The following is a 15,932-nucleotide window of genomic DNA, read 5'->3' as shown; positions in this document are numbered from 1 at the left end:
CTGCCGCATCCTAACCTAAAGCCAACTCCCAAAGACAGCTGTACTTCAGGTTTTAAAACATAAAAAGCCTGACAAAGCTCCTTGGATCTCAATGACAATGGCGAAAAACTGTACTATTGCAGAAGCATTCAACCTTTCAAATATGTTTCAGCAACATTTTCCAAAGACAGAGCGCTATGACAATTCGCCCGCAGCCGTTCAACATCCGACACTCTAAAAGCGGGACCTACGACCTCCATGCATGTCTCATGATTCTTCAACGATCAGGAGGACTCATAACAGCTAGTGAAAGCCACTATCCGTCCTTCCGCCCCAAGTGACTCACGGCATTTTTAGGCCAGCCCGTAGCACCCGACGCCTTAGTGATACCCAAACATCAACCATGCCTACATTCTCATTTGACGATAACCCGCCATGAGGAAGGAAAAACAAAAAAACACCCTTTGACGCAAGACGGTATTCCCTTCACTTTTACTCTCACGCCCACGTTTGCCAAGTTTAGCACCTTCCAGGAAGTTATTGGTATTAACACAAAGCAACATCAAACAAAGGTTATGACGTTTAATTGGCTTGTATGTGATCAGCTGTTTAAGGCTTAACGCTTAATCCCTGGATGCACTTATACAACCAGTAGCTATCACTCATTTCTTTGACCTTGGAAGTGGTGTTTCCCATGACCTCTGATCTTGAGCCAACTGATTAGATTATTTTAACATTAAGTCCAATCATCTCCGCTCTGCCTGTTAGTGGAAGTCGTGCTTGTAACGCCGTGTTCAGAAAGCAAAGTTCAAGGCTAACACTGAGGTTATTTGACTCACCTTTATTTTCATTCTCCATACAACATTATTATAACAGTAGACTCGATTTGTATCGCAATGATTTCATTCCAAATCGTATTAATCTAATGTTTGTTCTTCAACTTTATATTTTCTTTAAGGTGGCAAATAAGTGGTGTATTTGGCATAAACGGATTGGTTCCATTTATTGTTGGTACAGTTGCATTAGGACTCCTTATCTGCTTTGTCGAGCAAATTTCTATTATGATGCAGTAATTTCTCTTGCAACTAAAGGAAAGCAATTGCTCCGTGTGGGAGATGAGTGGAGTTGCAGTTATTGCTGGGGTGATAATTTACCCTTGACCAATTTAGAGTTCTTCACACGCCGTTAAGACCTCATGCACTCACACTAAATGCACTCTTCTAAAATGGGTTAGGCACATGCTGTTAATCGGGCCTAATTATCATGATTTTGCCATATCAGACAATTTAATTTTATTCTTTTTTAAAACAATTTTGTTTGGGTAGAATTCTCTGCTGTGCAGGGTACGTAAATATATATATATTTTTTTCCGGGGCTGAAGTTGTGAATGATTAACCATTCCAATATTTATGATCACAACTACTTTCTTGTCGGGTCGACCATAAGTTTAGAGACGTCAAGTAGGCAACACAAAAAGGATAACCGGCCTGTTGTTATAGTTGTATCTTCCATTTTGAAAATCAAAGACGCGACCGATATAAAGCTCAAAATGTGCAATGGACACTGGGGTTTCATGCAGAGGGGCACATAGGTTCTACACCCTTTTAAATCCCCCCCTCAACGCTTTTAGTATCGACGTGTGAACATTACTTCCTCTCCACTATTTTTAACCCTGCCATAGTCCTGCCTGAACTTTGATAGCACCAAGTGATCTCATTTACACACTCACACGCACACACATGCATGTGTGTACTTTTGCGAGACGCCCTGGCTGAAAGGTCTGAGCTATGATTGAAACAGATGGAAGCGCGGCGCCGACCTGAGTTCCACAATGGCTCAGGCCCCTGGCACGGTGCCACGTCTCAACTATGACATGTCCTAATAATGGAGCAGCTGACTGGACTTCCTGCGCTTCTTCTGTGCATGCCTAGTGACACAACTCGCCATGCAAACTCACACTTCCGGAATCCACTTACAAGCTAAATCAAATAATCCATCGTATTTATAAAAGGACTGTTTTAGAATATGTATTCTGTTCAAAACGGTTGCAAACCAGGAATTTAAATATAAATCACCATGCAATATCCACTCCTTGGCCACTTTATTAGGTACACTTTTCCAGTACCAATAACTCTATTGCCTTCAAAACTGCTTTAGTTTTTCAAGGTGCCGATTCAACAAGGCGCTGGAAACATTCCACACTGACACAATACCCTTGCGCAGTTGCTGCAGATTTGCAAGCTACACAGCCACGATGCAAAATTCTCATTCCACCACATCTCAACTGTACTCGATTGCAAACTGTTGACTGCTCAGGCCATTTGAGGACAGTGAACTCATTCAACCATCATGTTAAAGAAACCATTATTTGATCTTCATAACATGGCGTGTGAAGAAGATGAGTACACTGCGACCAGAAAGGGATGGGCCACAACAATAGCCCCAAAGAAGAATGAATGGATGAGAAAATTGAACAACATTTGAAGATGCAAAAAAGAACTTCGGAAGACATTCATGGTGTGACGGTGCTTCTGACTTCCATGTTTCTGGCTATTTTTAGGAGTTATACAAAGAGACTCTCTGTTTGAAGTAGTCATCAAGAAGTTCCCCTTGATTTGTGACTCACCCGTGCGCAATACAAGTGAGAACCTCCGGTATACAGAAAACTAGGCACTTTGACACAATTTCCTCTAAAAGGCAATCGTTGTCTGACTAAAATCTAAATGATGACAAAGGACTCTTTTGCATAGAGACTTACTGACCTCATCTGAAAAGAAACAAATGTGCCTTTAGATGTCTTTTAATGGCCTATCGTTTATAAGAAAATCTGTCCATTTTGTATCTGATTTATTTGGGCCAACTAGTTGCCTGCAACAAAAAATGAGTTTTAACAACACCGCCAATCTTGCTCTACCCAGTCTTATTAACATATGGTTAGAAAGTCGAAGAAGTTCTGCAGGGTGAATGAATCATTAGCAAGAGGAAAATGAGCACTATTATCTGGTTGGAAGTGGCCGTGTGAGAACTTGACAGTGAGGAATTTGTACGATGAGCACTTGGCACAGCACGCTGCAGACCTTTGTGACGAGGGTTTGGCACGTCAGTTTACCGTAAATAAAAACATGCATTGACAGGAAGGCTCAACCCGGCGGCAGGGGAGTCACATTATTTTTGGCTGGCGAACCTATTTGTTTTGCACATGTCGATGTTGGATTCACAAAACTCGCTGAGCGAGATGTTTTATGGTGGAATTTATTGGGAAATCCCAGGGACTTGCATCTCAAGGACATGGGCGTAATTTCTTATTTTCTTTTGGCCTCATTAGTGAAGTGGAGCCTAACATTAAAAATTTTGAGCGTGGACAGCAGTGTAAATGTAGAAAATCATTCACACATGCATTTGTGTGGGTTTTCAACAGTGAGGAAAAATGTTTTTCTATCTTGTTGGACATTCAATTGTCCAGTTCTAGCAACAAAACAAAAAATTATAAAATGCTACTATGATTTCAGGTCTGTTTGCCAACAGTGTGCCAATGGTTTGCATCGAGGCTTTTCCCAACCTAAATATTTCGTATATAGGAGGTACCACTACACTATAAATAGTCCATTGCCTTCTTAAAAAAAAAGATCTGATGTCAGTCATGTTAAACCGCTTAATTGGGCGGTTCAAAAGATACGTTAGGATAGTTAAGCTGATGCCAAGGCAAGTTATTTTATTGGTGTGCCCGTCCCTCTGTGCGCTTGTTAAAATGAAACGGCATGATTTATTGCACCCCAAGCACTGAAATTTGAGGAACTGTTGCCCTGAAATTTAGGTGTCCAGTTGGCATGCATATTGTTTTGGAAGCTGTATATTTACATAACCTTAAACATTACATTTAGTCAACAGCGAGAAGCCAAGCAGAATGGGAACTTGATGCCAATGAAGAGGTTCCAATCATGCCCAGATCACATTCCACACGCTGACATCCAAATCCAAGGACATAGGGATGTGTGCCATAATCTCCTGCACTCTAAACAGGGGGGCCCCGGTGGGGGCAGGGGCATAGTCAGTCGTCATGTGTGTGTGAGGGTTCGTTGGATAAAAAAAACACAGTTTTACGGAATACAGTGTGTATTGATCTTCACATATTCAACTGTCATCACTGGGTGACTATAGTGTGGAAATAGTGACACACACACACACAAACACTCACTAACATTATACCCACAAAGAAGAGTTTCACAACTGTATCAGTAAAGTGTTATAAGGGTTGTCACTTGTAAGTAATTCCATTCCCACAAGGAGACAAACAACCATTCATGCTCACACTCATACATAAGGGCAATTTAGAGTGTCCAATCATCCTACTACCCATGTTTTTGGAATATGGGAGGAAACCAGAGTACCTGGAGGAAACCCACCAAGGCCCGGGTGGAACATCCAAACTCCACACAGGTGGCCCAACCTGGATTTGAACCCAGGACCCCAGAGCCGTGAGGCCACCCAGCCGCTGGGCCACCCTAAATATAATAATAATAAACAATAAAATAACATTTTGATTACCTAGGCAACTTACCTGTGAACTTGGCCACAGATCCGCACTTGTTTACATCCATCTCCACAGCACGTGCGTTTCTAGCACGCGTGCGTCTTGTAGATGTCGGAGCGTGTCATCCCCGCGGGCCTCCCCCCACGAAAGAGGGGCGGTCACCGCGCGCGCTCCGACCTATAAAACCCTCTGGAGCGTCCGCGGTGGTCGGCTCGGCGCTCGGCTGCGCGACGAGGACGAGAAGCCCAGGCGTGGGAAGAAACTTGCCAGGGGGGGATCATGGAGAGCGCTCGGGCATCGCTGCTCTTCCCCCAACCCGGGAATTAGCAACTATTTGGGCGTCGGTTCCATCGCGGAGGGGGCGGTTGTTTTTTTTTCTTCGGATCCGCTTCGGAGCGCCAGAGATCCGCGGCGGACAAGTCCAGAGTGCGCTCCAGTACTGGATGTGCGGTGCGGGGCTTGAGTTTTCCTGTTTCTCCCCCGACTGATAAACATTGGGAAATGTTTCCTTTTCTTTTCGACTGCACTTAAGGAAAAGGCATGACGTTTGGATTTTAACCGCAGCGAGTGGAAGGTCTTCATAGGCCATCTTTTAGGTGAGAAGACGCATCACTCATCCAGGTGTGCACCCTAATTGGAATCTATCTATAGTGGAGCTCTATTTATGTATCTCTCTGTGATATGGGTGGGGTTTGGTTAAAATGTGATTATTATTAACATTATACATCAACAGGTATTGAATTATTGCCTTCATTGTAATGATACAAGTATGGACATTTGAAGCTGCACCAATAATACAATAATATAAAAACAAACCTAATACTAAGGTCCGGGTATTTTCGGTTCATTTTGGGGTTATAGTCATACAACCTGCATGTTCATAAAACAAAATACATTTGGTGTTTTTGGCATCTAAATGTAATATTACCTGATGGTGCAGTGGTTCTTTCGTCTGACCGCAGTTCGAGCAGCATGAGTTCGATTCCAACTCAGAGGAGGTGTGGTTTGTGAGTGTGAATGGTTGTCCGTCTCTATGCGTGCCCTACAACTGACTGGCATCCAGTCTAGGGTGTAGTTTGCCTTTCACCCACCTGGAATAGAATACAGCACCCCGAAACCCTGACAAGGATAAGTCATGTTAAAAATGAACGCTCAGTTTGTAAATTTCCCTCTATAAATCTGTTAATTTTTGCATATGACCTCAACCTTTAGTGTATTACATTATTTTTTTAATTTAATAATCTTTTCTCCATGTTTATGTCTAGCAGCTTCTGATTTTTCCACTTAGTTTTCTCTTTTAAATTAATGCAGTAATGTCCCATCCTTATTATATCCATGTATGCAACATATTTCAAAGTATATAATTACTCTGGCAGGGGAAAAAAACACTGACTTGCAATGTTTGAACCAGCCAACGCTTATCTCGTCTTACAGACAACATCCCATTATGTTTGGCATCAAAGACTACTTTTGGGGGAGACTAGGGTTAATTATGTCACATGTTGGTAACTCGACAACCTGTTGCATAATCTTAGCATTAAAACAATCATACTAGTCCGAGAAGATACTCTCAAAGGTAAGCAGCAACATTTTTTTTAAGTTATGTATTACTCGCTGGATCACAATTGACACGGCTAAGCTCACATCATAAATCATTGACAGACCAAAACAAAAGTAATTGGACAAGTGTGGTCATGATACCAAGTACCTGCATCACTATACTACCTTCATATCAGTACTATAAAAATACTACAGTAAAATACATGAGTAAAATAACAAACAAAGTCAAATAGGGCAACATAAATACAAACCTTTTAGATATGTTTTGTTTATATTCCAGTTCCAAATGCTATGATACTGAAAGAAAATAGTTTTTTAAACACTCACTTGTACACATTACATTCACCTGAATGACGGTAGTGGTCAGATCCGGTTGGGGCAATCGGGAGACAAAGCGCAGTTTTTCCAATGTTTTTACTACAGACACAGCAGCCAAGTTATGGAGCAAAGAGTCAGTCGAAACCAGATGGACAGTCTGTAGGACAGATGTACAAGTAGAGGAGCTGGTAGGAGGCAGTTTTTTTGTTGCTTGTCTGACAACATACCACACCTACCAGCGACATGTTTAACACTTGGAAATAAAAGTTATTTTGAACACTGCTGTACCTCTGGGTCCATCTCGAGCGTCAGCTGGATTGGTGATCTGTCAGATCTTCATGTCCTAAGGAGGTGTAGGGCTTTTGATGTGAGCAGGGACATGTTGTACACGATATTCCTGTCAGTAGTAGCAAGTGCTGTGATTTATGGGGTGCCTTGTGGGAGGTCGATGTAGACAATAGAGACATGCATTGGCTCAGTTGGTGTGTTTCTCTGATGGAGAAGTTGGTGGACTCTGTGGGAGAGAAGGGTGAGGACTGTAGTGTTAAGCATCTTGAAGGACACCAAGCACATTGGTTCCCAATGATGGCAATATACCTCCAATCCATTAGAAACGGGAGGAATGGCAGCAAATGAATGCATCATAACTGTTTTGTAGCCATAAATCAGCACTTTTTTTTACCAATTTCTCTCAGTGCAGTACCTCTATGACGTGTAGGGATCTCTTGGCCGTTGAGTCCTTTTACAGTTCTATCACTTTTTTATCTTCCAGCTCTCTTAGGAACTGAGTCTAAAATGAAGTTATGGGATGTGGTGGCCATGTGTTTGTTGCTCCTGAGCTCCGTCGCCACCAGGCCTCTCTACCCAAGCATGAAGCCAGCCAAGAAGAGCTTCTCCTCTTCCAGACACTCTGATTCTTCACACCAATCCACCAAAAGGCAGGGTAACTTTTTGATGCAAAGTGCAGAGAGCAACCTACAGGAAATCGCCATGGAGAATCAATGTAAGCTCTCAATATTTGTGCGGATCTATCGGTCCGATTGTCTGTAACCACAAAGTAACGTGCTGATCAGTGCCGGAACTAATGTGAACAGGGTCCGGGTGCGATGAGTAACAACGGGCCCCTTGAGTTGAGCGGGGGTGTTGGTGAATTATCACTGACGGATTCCATTCAGACGACACGGGCCCCCCCTCCAGATGACTGGGGGTGGGAGTCAATGCTAGCAGAGATATTTTAACACAAACTCCAAGCAAAGATGAATAAATTGTTGTAATGACTGTTGTTAACAACACTGCCAAGCTTGAATGAATAAATAAAAATAATGAGTACATATAACTAGGCAAGAACCCATCAAAGCTCCGCCCCTGGTGCTGACTCACGAATCGATAACCTTTAGCAGAAGTTCACTTGTGTAATCCTACCCTACAAAAAGCCACCAAACTTAAAGGGACAGGCGAAACCTAGTAGCAATTATGTTCAAGTGAAAGAAAGCTGTGCAAAGTATTTATCAATGCAAAATACTTTGTTGCAATTCCCATTAGGAGAAATGAAATGTCATCCATTCACATATAATTGCCCTAACAATATTATGATCTACATGGGTGTTGCTTCTGCAGTAGCACGTTCACTTTGTTCATACTTGATGCATCCGTGACTTTGGCAACCACGCCTCTAAACAAACAAACATGGTAGATGGCTTCCTATCAAGTTATTCAGAATAAGAGATACTTTGGCCCCAAGTTGCTCTCACTTTCACTTGTTGCTGTCATTTCCAAATGATCCAATGAGTCAACAAGACACATAGACTGCAGTTAGTCCCAAGGCCAAGGGGTCAGGATTCCCCTCTATTATCAGTGGTTAGAGAGCAATACACGAATGAGGCCGTCAGACGGGAAGCTTATCGGGCGGCAGGTATGTCACTTTGTGTTTATTACGCGTTACATCACCTTCATGTCAAAACAGGCTCGTCTCATGAACCAAACCAGGAGCGCGGAGGACGCCTGCCAAACACTCAGCCTCTCTTCCGCTGTTTACATTCACCACTGCCTCTGCGGAGTTCGGTTCAGAGTGGAAAGTTTGAAGTATTTTAATTTCGTGTGCATTTAACAGCCACTGTGGGCCGGGAATTGTCATTTGTTTGGAGCCTCTTTACCCAGGAGGCAGGATAAGGGTCCACAAAAGTGCATAGGGGATGGAACATTCAGATCTGGGTTTTAACTGGCTCTTCATCTTTTTGTTGGGCTGACTTCAACCCTTTAACGCTGCTCTCTTGGTGTAAACATGTTTTGGAATCTTAACTAAGCTACAGAACAAGAATGTAACAAAGAGTAAATACACTACTGTTGTACATTGACTGAAGAACTTTTCATTTTAGCGCTATGCGATATTTTTCTTGTAGTAGTCAGTTTGTTGTCAGCTCTTTCTTTAAAAAAATAGTTTGAGTTTGTTTTTAGCAGTTCCATAATGGTCAATCTGAGCATTTCTAAAAGCTGGGCCAATTTTAACGTGCCACATGGGAGTTTGTTGTACTCCCATTGTGGTTGTTTGTATTGTTGTTCATTCAGAGAGTGCAGCTGGACAGAAAAGTGTTGAAAAACGAAAGAACAGAGAAAATAGTGATGCAGAAATGGGACTTAATATACTAGATGACCTCAACAGCTATCATTTTCATTTTAGTTAAATACTTTTTTTGTGTGAGGCATAATCATAACATTTTAGACTGTTGAAATTGGGTATAAAAATTGTACCAGATGTCTTAAGGCTCAGTGGAATATTTTGCAAGTGACCGTGCTACTAGTTGAATTCTTGGTACAGCACACTAAAGCATTTTTGTTTTCTGCCTGTCACTACAGGATATGTCCCTGGCAAACTTACATTATTTGATACAAAAAAAGTGACAATGGACAGTGGTATGGAGTGACTTTTGGGAAACTTTAGAATGAAAGCAGCAGTGTCTCTTTCTAGGAGTGGAAAAACACAATGTCCAAATGTAAGCACAACTTACGCAACTGGTTGCAGTGTGCTGACTGGTGGCAGGTGCGCCCTGCCTGTCAGTATATTGGCTGCATTAGCACCATAAGTGACCCACTTTACAGTATTCACTCCACTGGGTCCCACTTGCTATACTTGTCATGTTAGTTTAAGGAGAAAGACAGATCCCTGTCAGACGTTGAAAGGTTGTGGATAACAGAATGAAGGATGCTTTTGCCTTAACTTATTTGAATTTGTTCCAATATTAAGCTAGTGACTATTGACTCAAATTTCAAAAACATTTTGGATAGAATTGAAAACGGCCTTTTGGTCTTTTGGGACAAGTCAAAGTCATAACAACTGATAAAATGAGATATTTAAGTAATCAATTAAAGCTATCTCGTGGTGTAGAGGTTGACTCACCTGACTTTGGTGTGGGCTCAACTCCTGCTGGTGGTGGTATGATTGGGAGTGTGGATGGTTGTTTGTCTCTGTGCGCCCTACAACTGACTGGCGACCAGTCTAGGGTGTAGTTTGCCTTTTGCTAGAAGACAGCTGGGTTAGGCTCCAGCAACCCCTGCAACCCTTTCGAAGATGGGCGGTCTGGAAGATGAATGAATGAAAGTTTCAATTAAACACAAAAAACAATAGCCAAAAAGTCAAGATTTTACATATATACATACCCGTCTGACTGACGTACAGAATAAGTCAGAATAAACCAAATATGAAATGATACGTTTGCTTAACTATTTAATAAAACCTGTCATGAGTGAACAGATATTTGATAAAAACCTCTCAGCTTGATTGGCCCGACAAAGAAACAACCCACAGTGGTCCTTGAGGACCAGTTTGAAGACCCCTAGTGTAAACAGTTGACTACAGATATTCAATCAGAAGTGCCAAAACACTTGCATGTTAACGCAGCTATTTCCAGGGGGGGTATTCCTTGGTTTAGCAGTATAATCTCAATTAAAAACAAAACAAACACCCTCTTTCACTTTGATCCAATCAGCTGTAGAGTTCAGAGAGATCAGGTGCCGCACAACATGTTGCAGATAATGAGTCCTAACCAAAATGCCACCTGCCAGACACCTACACCTGTCATCATGGGATTACCATTGTTGATATGGTTGTTGTAGTGTCCATTGTTCTGTCGTCCTTCTACCATTTCACCCCCGAGGCAGACGGTCGCCACACAGAACCTTGTTCTGTTAGTGGGACTTTTTTCCTTGCCTTTGTTTGCTATGTTTGCACCCACGTGGGGTTAAAGTACTTTTCTGTAATGTATGAAGAACACGATTCTGGACCCAATCCATATGTCTCAACGTAAACTTCAGTTGTGAGCTCACGCTATATAAATAAAACTGACTTGATGAGACACGGCAGGAATGTAATAGGAGTTGGACTATAGGTTTTGACGGAGAACGCCGCCGCATACAATCGAGAGGAGTAGGCGCAGATAGTCATGTTATTGGAGAGTAATGGAATCTCGCGGTGTGGAGGGCGCCAAAAAGCTGTTTGGACCTGTTCCCTGTCAGCAGATGGTCAATCGTCATCTTTCCTCTAAATAATTCACGTAAAAATACATCAGTTCTTGGCGTCGGGGGCTTTGAAGAGGGCAGCAAATAAAACAACGGCAGCTGTCCTGCGGTGGTGTTACGGCGAGGGCTAATACGCGTGCTCGGTTTCGCGTTGTGTTAGGAGATAGGAAGCAGCTGGAGCACATGGGAAGCTTCAGTCTTCTTCAGAGTAGGAGTTGTTCAAATTTGAAATGCAGCGATCCAATCCAAGGTCTGTTTCCAAGAAACCTCCACTCAATATCCTAACACCATTAAACACACCTTCACTCATCCCCTCGTCTCCATTTCTGCCGGCGTATGAGGCACTCTAACAAAAACTTTTTTCGCAGCGACACGCTCCAAGCATCCTGACAGATTTTTGGATGGAAACTGAGTGAGAACATTTACAGTCAACACATTTGTGCATCAGATTTCTCACTTTTGATGTGGCTTTTGTGGTCACAAAAGATAGTTGAGTTTTCTCAGGTAGATTTTGAATGTAGTTGCTGTGAAAATACCAAGGCTCAGTTTTAAAGTGATCACTTTATCCAAACATCTCAAAGTAGAGATAGTGGAAATGATTAAATAAGCCTATGACTAACTAATTACAGGAATTCCGTACATGTAGACATGACTTAGTGCAATACACAAGTATTTAAGGCCTGTTTTTAAGGTGTTTGCCCGTGCCCTGCAATTGGCTGGCCACCGATTGAGGGTGACTTCTGCCTCGTGCCCCGCAACAAAGCGGTTCAGAAAATGAACGAACAAACATTTAAGTCATTTTGTATTTTCATAGGATTGAAAAGTACTGTGCATATTGTTAAAAAGGGTAAACACTGTACTTAAAACTGCAACGACCAACTGTATGATGTTAAAAGTTAATGTACGCGTTCTTTGCTTTTTACAGATGACGTGACGGCTCAATATCCGGAACAGTTTGACAACATCGTGGACTTCATCGAAGCGACCATCGGCAGACTGCGACGCTCCTCGGAATCCAATCGAGGGCCAAGAGTACGGGAGCAACGGCACAGGGGTGTGGCAAACACACGGGGCGAGGGCAGGGTGCGTGGCACTGACAGGACGCGAGGCCGTAGAAGAGGTGGCGGCAATCGAGGGGCCGGCAAAGCGGGACGGGGAGAACGGAGGACGTCGGCCCGTGCAAGTCGAGGCTGCCTCCTGAAGGAGGTCCACCTCAATGTGACGGACCTGGGTCTGGGCTATCAGACCAAGGAGGAGCTGATTTTCCGATACTGCAGTGGTCCGTGCGCAGAGGCCGAGACCAACTATGACAAGATCCTAAGCAACCTCAGCCAAGGCAACAAGCTGGACAGGGATGCGCCTTCTCGCACCTGTTGCCGACCGGTCGCCTTTGATGACGACCTGTCCTTCTTGGATGACAATGTGGTTTACCACACGCTCAAGAAACACTCTGCCAAGAGGTGCGCTTGTGTGTGACGTTTGTGGAGATTAAAAAAAAAAAAAAACTAACTCAAACAACAGAGCTGATAAAGATTTATTGTTGCTTTACGTCATTTTTATAACTTTTGTAAAAAAAAAAAAAAGTGGGGGAAAAAAAATCTGGAAACCTCTAAGGAATATATTTTTCTTTTTGGTGAAGACATGAGAATTTATTAGGTTTGACATATTTAGACATTCGGTATATAAATATTTGTCATAAGTGTGCATGTGTATGTACATGTGTGTGTATACGCTTGTGTGTAAGAGGTATATTTATTCAGATGAAATTAACTTATTGTTATTTATTTCTTTTGCGACACAAGTTGTTGTTCTTTCTTATTTATTGAGAGGCTTGGTTTATCCTGGACACTGTCAACATGTTTAGAGGCATTCCGGAAGCTTCCACAATCCAAATTATCCTTAAGAAAATAAGTTACATGAGGACGAGTGTAGACAAGAGGCTCCTTTCAGCACAAAGGCAGGAATTTATCACTTTTTGACCTAACCTGTCTCGGTTTCTGGTCAAAATCGATATGCAAATCTGAAGACCATGCTTGTTAGGTCGTGTGGAAAATTTGAGTTTGATTAACCGTTATGTCTCTGATGCACAAATTGAGTGAAACTGTCGAGACTCGGGACCAAAAGACAAGCTTGCCAATTTCTCAAAACTGCTTAAAGGGGCTTGAAGTTAATTGTTTATCTACATTTTGGATATTAGTCTGACTTTCTGTAACGTGACAAGGCAAAAACATCTAGTCTTTTTCATACTTTAAAGAACTTTTCTCCTAATTTTTCCATTCTATGTGAACGGCAATTGACAGTAGGTTTTAGTTGTAGTTTTTCTGGGCATTATCCCATTTTCTCCTATAATGTGTCTGATGTGCCATTTTTATGAAAGGGAAAATTCAGAAATAAAATAAGCCAAAAAAAGGAAGTCAACGAGAGAAAACAAAGCCGCCGAATTTTGTCCGTCTCAACGTTGGAAGTTTGCCTGACAGTGGCTTTTGACGCCAAAGTTCCAGATGTTTCTGTCTGTCACAGTCAGACTATCACAAAATGTCTGTCGTTCCTCCCTGTCTCTGTTCTGTTTATAGAGTAGTGGAGGATGGGTAGACACTAATGGCTAATTTCCTGTTTTTATCTGGGCATTATTCCATCTCTCTCCCAACAATTTTGTGGGTACTTTGTGGTAAAGAGGCTGCGAACACGAGACAAAGGTCAGAAACAGTCATTCAGTTGCTTGGTGGCTTTTGGTGTTGATATCATTTGACCAAGCAGAAACATATGGCAATTGCACCACTGGCATGTTTACAAGAAGGAGATTCGAGGACTCAGATGAATGCATACGTTGAAGGAGCCACCCCCCAATCAGTGACTCGGCCATTCAGGCTCTCTCACTTGCCCAAAGGGGGTATTTTACCCCCCTAAACCCCCATTCCGAAAAAGGATTTGAAAGTGATCCCCTGGAGACTTAGGAAAACATCTCTTACTGGCCGGCTAAGGCAATTTAAGGAAGATGCTTGCTACTGTATGCTTGTCAAAGTTCCGTTCCTGCAAAAGCTAAACCCTTGCAATATGATGGAATGAGGGGAGGGGTCCCTGCATGTTTTCTACACGCGACAACAAGTTGGATTGAGGAAATATCAACATCCCAGATCAGAGCGTTAGAGGTAAGCACTTCAAGTAGAACAAAAGAGTCTTCTGGGAGGGTCTTGACGTCTCCCGAGATTAGGGACCAAGGTATCTGGGTGTACCCGACGAAAAGTGAGGCAGCTTTACAACATGTAATCCTTCCCTCGACACACACAAAGCCACAGCCTGGATGACTTTAGGCCAAACACAAGAGGAAAAAGCTCACTTTTATCACAGTATACCTCATCAACTGGATCATCTTGCTTGTTTTGTCCAAGTTTTTAACAGATGACAACTTTGGAGACTTTTCACAAGGCCCCCCATGAGCATATTCCTAAAACAAGGGGGTTCTCAAACTATTTGGGCATAGTAGATAAGTCATTTTGTCCAATGTGAATGAAACAACAATTGTGTATCCCCGAGTCATGCAAGAGTTCAATGCTTGACAAAAATGGGCCATTGTTTTGGTAAAAAAAAAAAAAATACAGCATATTGTTGTGGTATCTGAGACTGAGACTTGCCTGAGAGCAGATCTAACTGAGAACATGACTTTTAGGTGCTGCGACGTGTCTTTGTAGGTTCACGCATGACTAGGAGTCATTAGACATGTAAAATTATTGGTGTCGGCCTAAGCGTTCGCATAGCTGAAAGTAGGATGTCGACTCATTAAAGTTCACAGGGGATTTCTCCACTATACACATTCACTGCACCTTGCCCTATCACACTTTCTGACCCCAGGTTTACATACATCCCCTCCCAATATTCATATAAAGTCATGTTTAATAGTAGCACTACTTTCTCCATGTTGAAGTATATAAAATCGATTTCGTTATCAATGATGAATTAAAATTAAAATGATCCAATTGGTAATATTTCCATAACAAGCACATAATGAAAACATTTCAGTTCCTCTTTGCACTGTAGTATGCATTTCTTACCCTCTCTCTTTCTTTATCCTCAAAACATGTTTTAAATATTGTTATGGATTAATATAATTTTACTTATCTTTATAATTCTGCCCACGCTATTTCCTCGCTGTGGCGAGCTAGAGTAACAGACAAAATTTCTAATGATGAAGAGAAAACTAAGGGTTGTGTTTGTTCTGTGTGTCAAAAAAATCCTAAGTAAGCAATAAAGAAAAATGCACTCAGTTTCATATAATAAACATGGGAGACTCCAGCTTATGTGACCTTAACATGCTCAGTCTTATTTTCTTCCCCTGATGACGACTGAGTATTGGGATAAAAATGCCTGCTTTTCTAAACAGCCCAAGTGACAACACTAGAAGAGTTAGTCATTACAGGGGTTTTGGCGTGTTTAGAACATGAATTGAAGTTGCTTTTCCTAATACTTGTGCTCAGAGTCAAGTTAATTAATCCCTGGTACTTAAAAAAAAAAGAATGGAGTCTGGCTAATCAGTGACAGGAAAAAGACCAAGACTTTTGGCAGTCGACACCAAACCGAGAGCAAGATCTTCAAAACCATAGTTCCAAGGTCAGTGTTCAGGATTGCAACAGAATGTTTAGAATTGCCCTTTTAAAAAATATCATTACAATTAATTGCAAATCACTGTTTGGGTACCTGTGCTTTAGATAACACAAGCTCAAATTTGACCTGCGTTTCCTTGCTGGTTTTTAGATTAATCGATTATACAGTGAAGGTTTTGTCACTATGGCTGTCGGGTTGCGATTGTCAGAGTCTATGTACAGTATTATGTCTATGTTGTGGAAGAAAACATTGTATTTTGTATGTATATTTAAAGGCTCTTAAGTACGGAATTTGGGAATCCAATACGAATGGGGGAGCAAATCATCATAAAGGAGGCCAGGAATGGAAATATAACAAGTGAAGTGTTACGGATTCGCTTTCTGTCGTTTTGTGTACCAGAACCAAAGCTCTCTGCAAACTTTATTTTTGTACA

The 15,932-nt window shown here is 42.0% G+C and overlaps 3 protein-coding genes across 6 annotated transcripts in view; 1 reads left to right on the top strand and 2 right to left on the bottom strand.

Annotated features, from left to right (window-relative positions):
- The window catches only part of opn4xa (opsin 4xa), a 20,063-nt gene extending 14,395 nt beyond the window's left edge, over positions 1–5,668 (bottom strand). For 2 of the 3 annotated variants that reach the window (XR_013329351.1, XM_077736899.1), the window contains exon 1: positions 4,538–5,668. The gene's annotated coding sequence lies outside the window, so the exon portion shown is untranslated. The remainder of the gene's footprint in view (positions 1–4,537) is intronic. The other variant, XM_077736900.1, reaches the window with a different exon arrangement.
- On the top strand, positions 4,738–15,932 carry gdnfa (glial cell derived neurotrophic factor a). Its single transcript, XM_077736901.1, has 3 exons — positions 4,738–5,106; positions 7,161–7,391; positions 11,826–15,932. Exons 2-3 carry the CDS (start codon positions 7,184–7,186, stop codon positions 12,374–12,376), a joined length of 759 nt encoding a protein of 252 aa, XP_077593027.1. The 5' UTR covers positions 4,738–5,106; positions 7,161–7,183; the 3' UTR covers positions 12,377–15,932.
- wdr70 (WD repeat domain 70) overlaps positions 6,172–15,932 on the bottom strand; it is a 30,886-nt gene continuing 21,125 nt past the window's right edge. Inside the window, exons 19-21 of one of the 2 annotated variants that reach the window (XM_077736896.1) lie at positions 9,783–9,962; positions 7,092–7,363; positions 6,172–6,902 (exon numbers count right to left, since the gene is read on the bottom strand). The gene's annotated coding sequence lies outside the window, so the exon portion shown is untranslated. The remainder of the gene's footprint in view (positions 6,903–7,091; positions 7,364–9,782; positions 9,963–15,932) is intronic. The other variant, XM_077736898.1, reaches the window with a different exon arrangement.

The sequence above is a fragment of the Stigmatopora nigra genome, chromosome 17, assembly GCF_051989575.1.
Source record: "Stigmatopora nigra isolate UIUO_SnigA chromosome 17, RoL_Snig_1.1, whole genome shotgun sequence".
Classification (NCBI taxonomy): domain Eukaryota; kingdom Metazoa; phylum Chordata; class Actinopteri; order Syngnathiformes; family Syngnathidae; genus Stigmatopora; species Stigmatopora nigra.
The sequence above is the reverse complement of the archived record's forward strand: the minus strand, read 5'-3'. Positions and strand labels throughout refer to the sequence as shown.